We start from the raw sequence: 15,707 nt of genomic DNA on the forward strand, positions 1-15,707 counted from the left end.
AGTAGTAGCAATAGCAATAGCAGTAGACTTATATACCGCTTCATAGGCCTTTCAGGCCTCTCTAAGCGGTTTACAGAGAGTCAGCATATTGCCCCCAACAATCTGGGTCCTCATTTTACCCACCTCGGAAGGATGGAAGGCTGAGTCAACCCTGAGCCGGTGAGATTTGAACCGCTGACCTGCTGATCTAGCAGTAGCCTGCAGTGCTGCATTTAACCACTGCGCCACCTTGGTAATTGTTTTCTGAAGAAATTAACAATCCTTGAGAAATCAAGATTTTTTTCCCCATCTCTTGGCAATGATCTCTTTCTTACATTCCAACTTTGAGATTTTTCCTACCGTGTGCCCAGAGATTTGACGGTTTCCTTGATTGCCAAGAATTGATCAGCGTTAATATTCTTCCCCTGGACCATGTTGGAACTGCTTTGTTCCTGGCGGGCGGGTGGGGGGGACCTCAAACTTGGTGGATTTGTGGATATTTATTCCAACCCACCCCCTGTCATGCTCCAGATACAGTTTTGGAATGGCTTAAGACACATCTGGATCCACATTTTTGGAAGCACCTGGCTGGGAGTACTAAGGAAGCACAGAAATAAGTGGGCCTCAGGAGGCATCAGAGGACCATCTCCGCATTCAGCTCAGAGAGATGTCCTTCCTCCCCACGGCTGAATTTAGGAAGGTTTGAGGAGAGGTGTCTCCAGGTATGTCCTCAGAAGTTGGCAATGCCCAGTGCTGTGTGGCCGGCGCAAGCCACCAAAGCAACCTTCAACTCCATCGCTCCCCCAAAAGAGAGAAACGATCGTCCAACCTTGGCAACTTTAAGACCCGTGGACTTCAACTCCCAGGATTCCCCAGCCATGCATAGCTAGGAGTTGGAAGTCCACGGATCTTAAAAGTTGCCAAGATTGGACATCCCTGGTCTAGCTGGGTTGACCCTTTTCAAGAAGTTCCTTCATAAGATAACAACTGAACTTGAAAAATCTATCATACTTTTTCTTTTTTGTTTAAAAAAAGAAGGCCTACTAGGAAGGGTCGAGATAGGAACTGGAAAGCATTAGCATTCATCTCATGCACTTCCTTCATTTTAGTGGCAAAGCAGGGGAAACAGGACCTCACAGTCTCAAAAATGGCAATTATTACATTTCTTCTTCTTTCTTTCTTTCTTTCTTTCTTTCTTTCTTCTTCTTCTTCTTCTTCTTCTTCTTCTTCTTCTTCTTCTTCTTCTTCTTCTTCTTCTTCTTCTTCTTCTTCTTCTTCTTCTTTTTTCTTCTTTTTCTTCCCCGTGGAGATCCGGACCCTTACTACTCTTCCGGCCTTCCGCAAAGCGTTTAAGACCTGGCTGTTCTGGCAGGCCTGGGGCTGTTGATTTATCCAGCCCCATTCTGAGCTATGAATGTTGTGAATTTTAATGTCTGTTTTTTAATTTTTATATGTTCCCCCTTCCTGCTTTATTTATAAGCCGCCCTGAGTCTCTCGAGAGTGGGCGGCATACAAGTCCTAATAAACACTAAACACTTCTTCTTCTTTCTTCTTTCTTCTTTCTTCTTTCTTCTTTCTTCTTTCTTCTTTCTTCTTTCTTCTTTCTTCTTCTTCTTCTTCTTCATCATCATCTTCATCTTCATCTTCCTCCTCTTCCTCCTCCTCCTCCTCCTCCTCCTCCTCCTCCTCCTCTTCGTATTCTGTGTTCTGTGTTCTGTCTACTTCTAATTCCTGGCCAGAAGAATCCCTGTGGGTCGAAATGGGCAAACCGTATACCTTCTGTGGCCAGGAAGAAAAAAACAAATCACTCAGTTCCCAGAAGATCATTCACGAAAGATGCTGAGGAGCTGCAGACTTGAGGGAGATCTTCTAGGGGAACATCTCCATTCTGTCTCTTTGCAACAAGCTTCCACACCAACTCAGCCAACCCAAGGGCGCGTCCCTTCGCTCAATTTGCGTGCGTTTTGTCTCTTGATATTTTTCAGCTTTATCTTGCAATCTGCTTGCCTTTGCCCTTCCTGGCTGCATCGCAACGCATCCGCTGTTGCAGCGAGAGAGTTTGTAGTTGCAACTTTCCCCCTTCCAGCAGCTAACAGCTGGAATGCAAAGGCGATCTCCAACTGGACTTTTTCGGAGTCAGCTCCACTCTTGCTAAAGGGAGGCAATCAAAAAATAATCTCCTCTCCCACCTCAGGGCACAGGTAACTCGACTTCCAACCTTTTGTCTAATGGCTATTCAAAGCTACGGAAGCATTGCATTAAAAAAAACAAACGTACAACCGTTCCTCGCACTTACGACCGCTGCAACAGCCCCAGGGTTTCGCGATCAAAATGTGGGCGCTGGGCAACTTGAAAAAATGTTCATCGGTCGTTTTTTTCCCATGCCTTCGTAACTTTGAATGGTAACTGAATGAGTTATTGTAAGGGGAGGATGGATCCTGTAATCAGGCTGACTCGGTTAATCATAAAACCAGAAGAACAGAGACGGAAGGGACCTTGGAGGTCTTCTAGTCCAACCCCCCACTCCCCAGCTCAAGCAGGGGACCCTATACTAGCGAGAAGAGGCAAGCATGCCATTGGCTGCTTTCTCTTCGTTTCCACACCCTTCCTGAGGGATCCCGTGCTAATTCGCAGGAGAGCCGAAAGCTGTGAACCCAGAGGAATTGAAAATCCTCTGAAATCTGTGATCCTTTGCATAAATATCTCCTACGGAAAGACCACAGAAAGGGATTCTCACAATCTCAAAGGAGAAGGCAGCAATTCTCAACACTCGTTTTCCCCCGATTCCAAGAAAGAAAGAAAGAAAGAAAGAAAGAAAGAAAGAAAGAAAGAAAGAAAGAAAGAAAGAAAGAAAGAAAGAAATAGAGGTGCAAATGATCGTTTGGCCATTCTCGCTTGCTTGCAATTCAAGAAACCTGAATCTGCTTTTTCCCCTCCCACTCAATAAATAAAGAAACACGCTTTAAAAGCAAAACGAGAATGGAAGGAGGTACGGGTGTTTTTGGTTTTTCCCCCTCTTGCATTTCCTCTCTCAACTGGGTTTCGCACTCAGGAACCTTCTTCACGCTGGGTGGTGACCCATCCCTTGCCAGGAGCGTATAATCTTAGGATGAGATGGGTGGGTGGGTGGGTGGATAGGTGGGAGCAATATTAGAAGTCCCGGAGAAGTTTCTTTGACTTTTCTGACGTCCGTTTTGGAGCAAATCTTCGAGGGCCACGAGCAGCATGCAAAATAGTCTTTTTGAACGAGGAGGGGGAGAAATATATAGCTGGGCTATCTGTTGTTTTTTTAAATCTTTTCTTTCCTGCAAGGGAAAAGCAAAAGAGGCGTGATTCTCCCCCCCCCCCCAAAACGAAAGAGCGAGGAAGCACGAGAGGCGCGGCTGAAAACTTTCCTGAGTGGGGTTTTGAGGGTTCAGGCCAGTACGGAGGAACGGCGGCCCATCTCTTCCCGGAGACTTTCGTCCGTTTGCTTCAATAACCTCCGGACCAATTTTTCTAAATCTTTCCTGGATTTCAGCTCTTCTTCCAGACACTGCTTCATTCGTTTGTTCTCCTGCAGCGGGGGGAAGAGAAAAAGGACAGCCGTGTGCGCACTTCATGAAAACACCTCCAGTTCTTCTTCCGTAAACTGTTTTTGGGGGTCAGGCAGTCCTCACCTAACGACTGCAATGGAGCCTCAAATTTCCGCAGTGGTTAGGGGTTTGATGGACATTTTTGCTACGGTTGTTAAGCGACTCACGGCGGTTATTAAGGAAATCCTGAGTCTCTTTGAGAGTGGGCGGCATACAAATTAATTAAAATAATAATAATAATAATAATAATAATAATAATACCAATACCAATACCAATACCAATACCAGGTGATAGCAGGGTCGCCGAGAAGTAACATGAAAAAATCGCAAAATACCAGGACTTAAAAATCGAAATTCAACGACTATGGCACAAACCAGCAGTGGTAATTCCAGTGGTAATTGGCACACTGGGTGCTATTCCAAAAGCACTGGAATTACATTTAAAACAGTTAAAAATTGACAAAATCACCATCAGTCAAATGCAAAAAGCCGCACTGCTTGGATCTGCACGCATATTACGAAAATACGTTACGACGTCCTAGGCCCCTGGGTGGGGCCCGACTAGTAACCAATGCCAAATCCGGCGAAACAACTGGCCGCTGTGATACAATTGTATAATTACTGGCGCATAATACACCAGACATCACACTGGTTGAGAAAAATAAGGTCACAATCATAGACATTGCAATACCAGGTGATAGCAGGGTAGCTGAGAAGGAACATGAAAAAATCGCAAAATACCAGGACTTAAAAATTGAAATTCAACGACTATGGCACAAACCAGCAGTGGTAATTCCAGTGGTAATTGGCACACTGGGTGCTATTCCAAAATTACATTTAAAACAGTTAAAAATTGACAAAATCACCATCAGTCAAATGCAAAAAGCCGCACTGCTTGGATCTGCACGCATATTACGAAAATACGTTATGATGTCCTAGGCCCCTGGGTGGGGCCCGACTAGTAACCAATGCCAAATCCGGCGAAACAACTGGCCGCTGTGATACAATTGTATAATAATAATAATAATAATAATAATAATAATAATAATAATAATAATAATAATATTTATTATAAACAATTTATTACAAGTGAAGCAAACAGTTGAAGAAGAAAAACATGCACTGGCTGATTATTTAAAAGACACCCAAGAACATCTATTAATCGAAGTAAAGAACAAAAATCTACTGAAGGCCCAACAGACGAAACAAGAATACAGAAAAGATGTGATAAAATCAAGAATGGAGAGTTGGCAGAACAAAGCACTGCATGGCCAATTTCTGGAAAAAATAAAAGATAAAGTGGACAGTGAACAAACTTGGTTATGGTTAACAACAGGTACATTAAAGAAAGAAACAGAGTCACTAATCCTGGCTGCGCAAGAACAAGCTATCCGCACAAATGCCATTAAGGCCAAAATCGAAAAATCCTCTGATGATGCCAAATGCAGACTTTGCAAAGAAGCTGATGAAACTGTTGATCACATACTCAGCTGCTGTAAAAAAATCGCGCAGACTGATTATAAATTGCGGCACAATTCAGTAGCACAAATGATCCATTGGAATTTGTGCAAAAATTATAATATTAAAACAGCAACAAACTGGTGGGAACATCAGCCTGAAAAAGTCACCGAAAATCAGATGGTCAAGATCTTGTGGGATTTCCGTATACAAACCGACAAAATACTGGCGCATAATACACCAGACATCACACTGGTTGAGAAAAATAAGGTCACAATCATAGACATCGCAATACCAGGTGATAGCAGGGTCGCCGAGAAGGAACATGAAAAAATCGCAAGATACCAGGACTTAAAAATCGAAATTCAACGACTATGGCACAAACCAGCAGTGGTAATTCCAGTGGTAATCGGCACACTGGGTGCTATTCCAAAAGCACTGGAATTACATTTAAAACAGTTAAAAATTGACAAAATCACCATCAGTCAAATGCAAAAAGCCGCACTGCTTGGATCTGCACGCATATTACGAAAATACGTTACGACGTCCTAGGCCCCTGGATGGGGCCTGACTAGTAACCAATGCCAAATCCGGCGAAACAACTGGCCGCTGTGATACAATTGTACAACAACAACAACAATAATAATAATAATAATAATAATAATAATAACTGGCCGCTGTGATACAATTGTATAATAATAATAATAATGCAGTCCTTAAGTGAATCTGAGTCGGTCAGTTTACCCCACCGCCTTGGCTTTTCCTAAGGCAGCTGGGAAGGTTAAACATTTGATTTATTTTATTTATGAGTAAACATAACCTTAGCACAAGGGTGATCCCAGAACCGGTAGTGATTTGGTGGCCTGGGTCTCTGGAACTCGCTCCGTTAGGTGGTGCTAGGGATTCGAACCGCCAAACTGCCGACCTTTCTGATCGACAAGCTCAGCGTCTTGGCCACTGAGCCACTGAGCATCCCTACATCATTAAGAAAATCAATTGTAATTCTGTAATTACACAAAGGAGCCAGGCCTGCCACGCCCCCTGAACTGGTTCTCCTACGGGGCCGCCATCTTGATTTCCCGTTCTGCGCATGCGCAGAATTGTAATTGCACAAATTTAATTTTTTTCCCTTTCCTTTTAACGTTTTGTGCATGCACAATATCTATTGTTGTGCAAAAGGGCAGCCGCCATGTGCGCGAGCGAAGCGGAGCAAACCGAACCGGCAGTAATGCCGGGAACAACCCACCCTGAAACCTTGGGACGGTGCAATGGCAGTAAATACAAACCAGTTGCTACACACCCAAATTCTGATCAGGTGAGCATTGGGACACGGTAACAGTTGTGCGTGTGAATAACTGCCTTAAGTTAGCTTTTCCAGCGCTGTTGTCATTTTGAATTCGCTAAACGGATGGCTGTGAGTTGAGGATTGCCTGTATCTGGTAGGAATGACGCCCACTTGACGGTGGAAAGTTATGGGAACTGGTTTTGCAGCTGCTGGTTTTAGGCAGGAACCCCCCCCCGTCCCTCCCTCTTACCAGGCTGAAGACCCCCTTCCTGAAACAGGGAGCTTCCCAGAAATCAACCCCCAAGATCCTCCATATAGTTGCACTTCCTCATGCTTTAAACTTCTCAACTTCTCAGCTGCCAATTACCTCCCAAAGACCCGTTAGATCACACAGGGTCGGCCTCCTACGGGTTCCGTCCACCAGCCAATGCCATCTGGCTACCACCCGTGGGAGGGTCTTCTCTGTGGCAGCTCCTGCCCTTTGGAACGAACTCCCCGCGGAGATTCGGACCCTCACCTCTCTCCAGGCCTTCCGGAAAGCCGTCAAAACCTGGCTGTGCCGGCAGGCCTGGGGTTGATGAGTTCCCCTCCCCTCTCGACCTGTATGGCTGTATGATTCTTGTTTATTTTAACCATGTGTATTGTGTTTTATGTTCCCTTTTCCCCCTCCGAGTTGTTCGCCGCCCTGAGTCCCTCCCGGAGAAGGGCGGCATACAAATAAACTGAATCTGAATCATCTGAATCTGAATCTGAATCTGAATCAACACCACTGCAATTTTAGACCAACCCAAGAAGTAGCTGAATCCATGGCTGAAGAAGAATCTGCACCCGAGCCAGACCCCAGGCTGTTTCCATCATGCAACAATTAACCGAATTAACCGTTTTCCACCCGGTTCGTGGCTGCCATGAGGACTAGAAACCCAACCCAAAACCTCGCAAGATTAGTTTTTCTCGCTATGTACCTGCATGCATCTGAACTAGGCTGTCTCGTTTCTCTGTGTCGTATAATATAGGTGGGTGTATGCATACTTTTGTATGCATTTATTTTTGTTGTGTTTGTGTAGTGTCTGAAGGAGGTGGCGATCCTCTGAGAGCGGCATGCAACGAAATTTCATTTTCATGTGTGCCGATTCGGGTGCCTTCAAAGTGGCGATTAAGTTATTCTAAGTTCAACCATCTTTTAAAACCAAAAACGAAAAGAGTAGACTGGATTACGGAGCCTGCAACTGTAATCTGCAATCTTCTTCTTCTTCTTTTTTTGCGGAACTGTTTATAAAAGCTGATGCAATCATTTTGGATTACCTGTTTCAGTTCTTTGACTTCATCTTTTAGCGCATAGACAGTATCCACCAGGCTTCTAGGAAACAGCAGAAAAAGGCACCATCATCATCATCATCATCATCATCATCAATCATCATCATCATCATCATTCATTTTTACATTTTTACAAGATACGTCAAGGTTGTGGCCCAGCAGGAGCAGTTGGAGCTGCCACCAGACTCCGACAGCGAGGGGCCCTCTGAGTCGGCTCTGGAGGATGTGGAGGACCCTGGACAGGGTTCCGACTCCGAGCAGGGCGCAAAGAGGCTGGTTGGCCACCAGGAGGCGCCTGAGCCTTGGACCAGCGGGGAGGAGACAAGGGGGAGTGATCCGGACGCCAGCAGTGAGTTGTTCCTGGATGCACGCCATCGAAGAGTTACTAGGCCTCAGGAACAATTATGCAATTACAGGAGGTGATTGCACTCAGCTGGTGGTCATTTGGCTCCTCTCCAGACTATAAAAAGGACTGCTTGTGCACATGCCCCTTTTGCAGAAGTCAACGCAGGAATTAATGTTGGAGAACATGATTGTGAGCTTGGCAGGCTGGATTGCTGCCACGGCTTATCTGTGCTGGATTGCTGCCAGGGCTTATCTGCGCCGGTTTGCTGCCAAGGACCTGTCTGTTAATTAAATGCCATAACTTATCTTTGGCTCGGAGTGTGCTTTGGTGTGGAACAAGGGGGGTCAGAACACATCAACAAATTTCAGCTTCCTGCAATCACACCAGCAGAACTGCAAAAAAACTGCGCTACTCGGAACATCTTATATTTTAAGAAGGTCCTTGGTTGATACCTAGGACGCTGGCAGCAAACCGTATCAACCATTAGCACCAGTCACTGGTATTTGTGATGTATTTTTGAATGTTCAGTTGGCTGAGTTTCATGTTTAATGAATAAAGTATATATAATTCATTCAATTGTTTAATTATTATTAATAATTGGGTCGTCAGCAGAAGACTCCATATGAGGGAAGGAAGTCCTCAAAGAAACCTCAAGGAGGAATGGAGATTTTTTCCCCCACTTGGTTTTGCTGCAGCTTTTTCGTGGGTTCGGCTCGGGCTCTCACTCACTTCTCCTCGGCCACCGTCTGCCCATTGCTCCTCACTTCCTCGATGATTAGTTTCTCCTCTTCCGGAAGTAGAACCTGGGGCACTGAATCTTTGCGGCACCCTGAGGACGAGAGGGGACAAGTCAGGGAAGGGGCTTCGTTTGGTGCGCCCGAGAACCGAGAAGGTTGCGATGCAATTTTGCCTCCATGAGGCTGACGCCAATTTAGTCAAGTGGTGAGGACGCCAAGCTAGAAACTGGGAGATGGTGAGTTCTAGTCTCAGCATAGGCGTGAAAACTGGCTGGGTGACTATGGGCCATTCACTAGGAGAGGGTGAGTTCTAGTTTCATCTTCGGCATAAAAGATGGTTGGGTGACTTTGGGCCCAAATCCCCGGGAGATGATGAGTGCTAATCCTGCCTTAGCATGAAAGCCAGCTGGGTGACTTTGGGAGTTGTAGTTCCACCTTAAGGCATCATAGAGGGCTAACTGGCCTTGGACCAATCACCAGGAGAGATGAATTCTAATCCTGCCTTAGCATGAAAACTAGCTAAGTGACTGGGAATTCTAGTCCCATCTCAGACACAAGAGACTTTTGAATGTCTTTGGGCCAATCACCAGGAGACTGTGAGTTCTAGTCCCACCTTAGGCACAAGAGACTGTTGAATGTCTTTGGGCCAATCACCAGGAGACGGTGAGTTCTAGTCCCACCTTAGGCACAAGAGACTGTTGAATGTCTTTGGGCCAATCACCAGGAGACGGTGAGTTCTAGTCCCACCTTAGGCACAAGAGACTGTTGAATGTCTTTGGGCCAATCACCAGGAGACGGTGAGTTCTAGTCCCACCTTAGGCACAAGAGACTGTTGAATGTCTTTGGGCCAATCACCAGGAGACGGTGAGTTCTAGTCCCACCTTAGGCACAAGAGACTGTTGAATGTCTTTGGGCCAATCACCAGGAGACGGTGAGTTCTAGTCCCACCTTAGGCACAAGAGACTGTTGAATGTCTTTGGGCCAATCACCAGGAGACGGTGAGTTCTAATCCTGCCTTAGCATGAAAGCCAACTGGGTGACTTTGGGAGTTGTAGTTCCACCTTAAGGCATCATAGAGGGATAACTGGCCTTGGACCAATTACCAGGAGAGATGAATTCTAATCCTGCCTTAGCATGAAAACTAGCTAATTGACTGGGAATTCTAGTCCCATCTCAGACACAAGAGACTTTTGCATGTCTTTGGGCCAATCACCAGGAGACGGTGAGTTCTAGTCCCACCTTAGGCACAAGAGACTGTTGAATGTCTTTGGGCCAATCACCAGGAGGCGGTGAGTTCTAGTCCCACCTTAGGCACAAGAGACTGTTGAATGTCTTTGGGCCAATCACCAGGAGACGGTGAGTTCTAGTCCCACCTTAGGCACAAGAGACTGTTAAATGTCTTTGGGCCAATCACCAGGAGACGGTGAGTTCTAATCCTGCCTTAGCATGAAAGCCAACTGGGTGACTTTGGGAGTTGTAGTTCCACCTTAAGGCATCATAGAGGGATAACTGGCCTTGGACCAATTACCAGGAGAGATGAATTCTAATCCTGCCTTAGCATGAAAACTAGCTAATTGACTGGGAATTCTAGTCCCATCTCAGACACAAGAGACTTTTGCATGTCTTTGGGCCAATCACCAGGAGACGGTGAGTTCTAGTCCCACCTTAGGCACAAGAGACTGTTGAATGTCTTTGGGCCAATCACCAGGAGGCGGTGAGTTCTAGTCCCACCTTAGGCACAAGAGACGGTTGAATGTCTTTGGGCCAATCACCAGGAGACGGTGAGTTCTAGTCCCACCTTAGGCACAAGAGACTGTTGAATGTCTTTGGGCCAATCACCAGGAGACGGTGAGTTCTAGTCCCACCTTAGGCACAAGAGACTGTTGAATGTCTTTGGGCCAATCACCAGGAGACGGTGAATTCTAATCCTGCCTTAACATGAAAGCCAACTGGGTGACTTTGGGAGTTGTAGTCCCACCTTAAGGCATCAGAGAGGGCTGGCTGACCTTGGGCCAATCACCAGGAGATGGTGAGTTCTAGTCCCACCTTAGTCACAAAAGACTCCTGGGTGACTTTGGGCCAATCACCAGGAGACGGTGAGTTCTAGTCTCAATCTTAGCCATGAAAGCCAACTGGGTGACTTTGGGAGTTATAGTCCCACCTTAAGGCATCAGAGAGGGCTGGCTGACCTTGGGCCAATCACCAGGATACGGTGAGTTCTCGTCCCACCTTAGGCACAAAAGACTCCTGGGTGACTTTGGGCCAATCACCAGGAGACTGTGAGTTCTAGTCTTATCTTAGCCATGAAAGCCAACTGGGTGACTTTGGGAGTTGTAGTCCCACCTTAAGGCATCAGAGAGGGCTGGCTGACCTTGGGCCAATCACCAGGAGATGGTGAGTTCTAGTCCCACCTTAGTCACAAAAGACTCCTGGGTGACTTTGGGCCAATCACCAGGAGACGGTGAGTTCTAGTCTCAATCTTAGCCATGAAAGCCAACTGGGTGACTTTGGGAGTTATAGTCCCACCTTAAGGCATCAGAGAGGGCTGGCTGACCTTGGGCCAATCACCAGGATACGGTGAGTTCTCGTCCCACCTTAGGCACAAAAGACTCCTGGGTGACTTTGGGCCAATCACCAGGAGACTGTGAGTTCTAGTCTTATCTTAGCCATGAAAGCCAACTGGGTGACTTTGGGAGTTGTAGTCCCACCTTAAGGCATCAGAGAGGGCTGGCTGACCTTGGGCCAATCACCAGGAGACGGTGAGTTCTCGTCCCATCTCAGGCACAAAAGATTCCTGGGTGACTTTGGGCCAATCACCAGGAGACTGTGAGTTCTAGTCTCATCTTAGCCATGAAAGCCAACTGGGTGACTTTGGGCCTGCCCTTTTCCCTCAGCCCAAACCCACTTCACAGGAACCGTTGTTGTGGAGAAAACAGGAGGAGAAACGCTCGTAGGAGACGTTTCCCGCCTTGAGTCATTGTAAAAGTAATAAAAACCGGGATATATAACGAAGTACAATAAAATAAAATAAAAATGTCACAGATAACCTGCAACCTCCCCTCCCCACCCCGGCTGAGCGAAGCCCGAATCAACATCTCCAAGAGGCACTGATTTACCGCTGCCAGCTCAGTGCCACCGATAACGAGACTCGCGTTTCTATTTGTGGCTTCAGAAGAAGCGAAATACAACGTATATTTATAGAAAACCACCAGGCTGATTCTTTTTTCTGAAACGCGCAGCAGATTGAACGATAAAAGGCCCAGAGTGACGGGAGCCTTGGGAGATTAGCATCTCGGGAGGCCGGGAGGGTAAGAAAGAATTGAGGACAAACGCATCTCGCTGCAAACTTCTCACGGTTTCCTTTCCTTTCATCTCGCTATCTCAAAAGTCAGCGTTATTTCAAAAGCCTTTGACTCCTCCAGGCGAGATTTCTCTACTCCTTTTCGAGAGGAGAAAGAGCACAATGGCTGGTCCCCGACTTACGACCACCATCCAGCCCAACAGAGACATTGCTAAGTGAGACATCTGTTCAGGGAGTTCCGCCCCCCTTTTACGCCTCCCCCCCCACCTCGCCACCTTCGCGAAGCGAATCCCTGCGGTTGGGAAAGGAACAACACAGCCGTTCAGTGAATCTGGCTTGTCGGGAGGTCGCAAAAGGGGAATCGCCTGACCCCCGGGATGCCGCAACCGTCATAAATACGAATTAGTTGCCGAGCGTCTAAATTTGGGTTGCACGACCACAGGGATGTAAGTGTGTAAAAGGGCCACAAATCACTGTTTCCAGGGACAGTTCGAACGGTCCCTTAATGAATTGTTGTACGTCGAGGACTACCTGCGTTAGAAATGATCCGATGGGAGGTGGCTTTACATTCAGCCTCGGAAAAAGGCCTTTTTCCCCCCACCTGGGGTATTAATTTTGGTGGGGAAAATGCAATTGACATTGGATCAAAGACACAGCGAGGAGAAATAGCAATAGCAATAGCAGTTAGACTTATATACCGCTTCACAGGGCTTTCAGCCCTCTCTAAGCAGTTTACAGAGTCAGCATATTGCCCCCAACAACAATCCGGGTCCTCATTTTACCCACCTCGGAAGGATGGAAGGCTGAGTCAACCTTGAGCCGGTGAGATTTGAACCACTGAACTGCAGTCAGCTAAAATAGCCTGCAGTGCTGCATTTAACCACTGCGCCACCTCGGCTCTTGGGGGTTAGAATCCAGTATGACAGGCTGACTCTGCCCACAGCCTGCAGTTCGATCTTAATGTAAATGTGTTTTTATTTTCCATTTTCATTTTCGTACAGTCACATATATACTGTGCAGAACCGGGGCCTTATAACTTTAAACAATAAACACAGCCATTCCTCTTGTCAATAATACCCCCCAAAATAGAAACCCAATGTACCTCTTCGACCCTCCATACACCCTTTCTTTCGCCCCCCTCCAACTTTCCATCTTCCCTCCATCATTCCCCTCTACCCTACTTCCTCTCCCCCTCTACCACACCTCTCTCCCGATACCTGCAGTTCGATCTTGACAGGTTCCTCCCGAGGTCGAAAAACGAGGACCCAGATTGTTTGGGGGGGGGAGGAATAGGCTGACTCTGTAACCCACCCACAGTGCTGTAAATGATTATGGGCCAGTATAGAAATCTGAGGGCTATGGCTATTGCTCAGTGCCCGAGAGAAGGAGGGTTAATTGATGTTGTTATCTAGGTTTGGCTCATGAAATATGCCTGCAAGACAACAACTAATCTCAGAAAGCACCAATGACTCCCCAGTCCTCCTCATCCTCCCTCCCTCCCAGCACTGATGGCGTTGCTGAGTTGGGTCGTGAAATGCCTGCAAGAAAACAAACCCTCTCTGAGAGCAACAAGAAGCAAAACATCTTCAAAGAAAGTCCAGTTGCCTCCTGAAAAAGCACCTTTGGGACATCCACGACCTGGTTGAGTAAGAATCGCTACAGACTTTAAGATGGGTGGACTTCAGTATCCAGAATTCCCCAGCCAGCGCAGCTCTGGAGTAAGTGGTGAACAAAATCCCAGCTTTCTCTGAATTCAGGCACCAGGTAGGTGCGTCCTATGTTTAACCTGACACATGAAACATCGGCCGTGATCTTGAACCCCTGTGAGCAAACCTGGTTTGGCTTCAAACCAGTGGTGGGATTCAGCCGGTTCGCACCGGTCCGGGAGAACCGGTTGGTAACTTTCTAAGCAGTTTGGAGAACCGTTATTGGAAGAAATCTTATTTTGTTTTTCCCCACTTTACAGGGCTAATCCTGTAAGGAAGGCAGGAAGGAAGGCAACATTCTGGTGTTGTTTCTAGCCTCATCTTTATTGCCCTGCTTATAGAAACTGCCTCTCCGGTTAACTCTTATTCCATAGTAACAGCTAAAGCGAAGCGCCCATCGACATGAGTGATGCTAAGTTGGCCACACCCACCCAGTCACATGACCACCGAGCCCCGCCTACCCAGATGGTCATTAAGGCAGAGAACCAGTTGTTAAATTCAGTGGGGAAATTCAATTTTTTCCCACTACTGGTTCTGTGGGCGTGGCTTGTTGTGCGTGGCAGGGGAAGGATACTGCAAAATCCCCATTCCCTCCCGACTCTGGGGACCAACCAGAGGTGGTATTTGCCGGTTCTCCGAACTACTCAAAATTTCCGCTACCGGTTCTCCAGAACCTGTCAGAACCTCCTGAATTTCACCCCTGGTTAAATTATTTGAATCCCACCACTGCTTCAAACCACTCACCTGAAGTGACATTCTGCTGTAAACTCGCGCCTGCGCAGTAGGCCTCAATCACCTTCAGGATCTGAGCATCTTCTTCTAAGGCAACCGTGCCTGAAAAATCAAATGAATGTTAAGGAGAGACTCTGGATTTACTCTAGAACAAGGGTCTCCAAAGTGGGCAACCTTAAGGCATGTGGACTTCAACTCCCAGAATCCCTCAGGCAGCGTGGAGTTGAAGTCCACAAGTCTTAAAGTTGCCCACTTTGGAGACCTCTGCTCTCCATCTTCAATTTTTGTAGAAGGAGGAGGACCGCCTTAGCCTGTTTTTAAGTCTTGAGTCCTTCAAGCCTTATCAGATGTATGGTGAGGCAACCGGCCACTAGTTAATCATTGATCAGGGAATGGTCATTATCTATCGATAACCTTCACTGTGTCTCATTGTCATCTGGTGTCCTCTGTCCTTTCTCCACAACAGATCTTGGAGGTCTCCTTCGCATTCCTTTTGCAAGGGTGAAGGCGAGACCTTTGATGGTATGAGCCGTGGTGGGGCAGTGATACTAAGAGGCCTGACTAATAGAAGATAGAGTGGAAATATTAATTCTCCTGATGTAGAAATTGAAATAAACTCTTCAAGGAATGTCTTTCCTAGGGGGCGGTGCTCATCTCCGTTTCAAAGCCAAAGAGCCAGCGCTGTCCAAAGACGTCTCCACGGTCATGTGGCCAGCATGCGTAAATGCAGAAGGCGCACGGAACGCTGTTCCCTTCCCACCAAAGGTGGTTCCTATTTTTCTACTTGCATTGTTTTACGTGCTTTCGAACTGCTAGGTTGGCAGAAGCTGGGACAAGTAACGGGGGCTCGCTCCGTTACGCGGCGCTAGGGATTCGAACCGCCGAACTGCCGACCTTTCTGATCGACAAGCTCAGCGTCTTGGCCACTGAGCCATTGCGTCCTTACATCATTAAGAAAATCAATTATAATTCTGTAATTATACAAAGGAGCCATGCCACCATCTTACTTTTTCGAATGACAAATTCCTCATCCGATGGCTTTCTCTCCGTTTTCCTTTTGGGCAAGAACTTCTTCATTGTCTTTGGACTCTTGCTGGCATCCTGTTGAGATAGAACCATCGGTTAAGACAGGGGGTCCTCAAACTTGGCAACTTTTAAGACTTGCGGACTTCAACTCCCAGAATTCCCCAGACAGCCTGGGAGTTGAATTCCGCAAGTCTTAAAGTTCCCAAGTTTGGACACCCCTGGATTAGGATTAGGTCCCAGGTGGAAAA

At 46.8% G+C, this 15,707-nt stretch overlaps 1 protein-coding gene across 4 annotated transcripts in view; it reads right to left on the bottom strand.

Moving 5' to 3' along the window:
- Nucleotides 1-1,964: 1,964 nt before the first annotated feature.
- ARHGEF6 (Rac/Cdc42 guanine nucleotide exchange factor 6) overlaps nucleotides 1,965-15,707 on the bottom strand; it is a 54,658-nt gene continuing 40,915 nt past the window's right edge. For all 4 annotated transcript variants that reach the window (XM_032228048.1, XM_032228047.1, XM_032228051.1 and 1 more), the window contains 5 exons: nucleotides 15,441-15,534; nucleotides 14,446-14,535; nucleotides 8,687-8,786; nucleotides 7,600-7,654; nucleotides 1,965-3,535 (listed from right to left, as the gene is read on the bottom strand). In XM_032228048.1, the coding sequence (XP_032083939.1) occupies nucleotides 3,395-3,535; nucleotides 7,600-7,654; nucleotides 8,687-8,786; nucleotides 14,446-14,535; nucleotides 15,441-15,534 (480 nt within the window). In that variant the 3' untranslated portion in view covers nucleotides 1,965-3,394. The remainder of the gene's footprint in view (nucleotides 3,536-7,599; nucleotides 7,655-8,686; nucleotides 8,787-14,445; nucleotides 14,536-15,440; nucleotides 15,535-15,707) is intronic.

The sequence above is a fragment of the Thamnophis elegans genome, chromosome 12, assembly GCF_009769535.1.
Source record: "Thamnophis elegans isolate rThaEle1 chromosome 12, rThaEle1.pri, whole genome shotgun sequence".
NCBI lineage: Eukaryota > Metazoa > Chordata > Lepidosauria > Squamata > Colubridae > Thamnophis > Thamnophis elegans.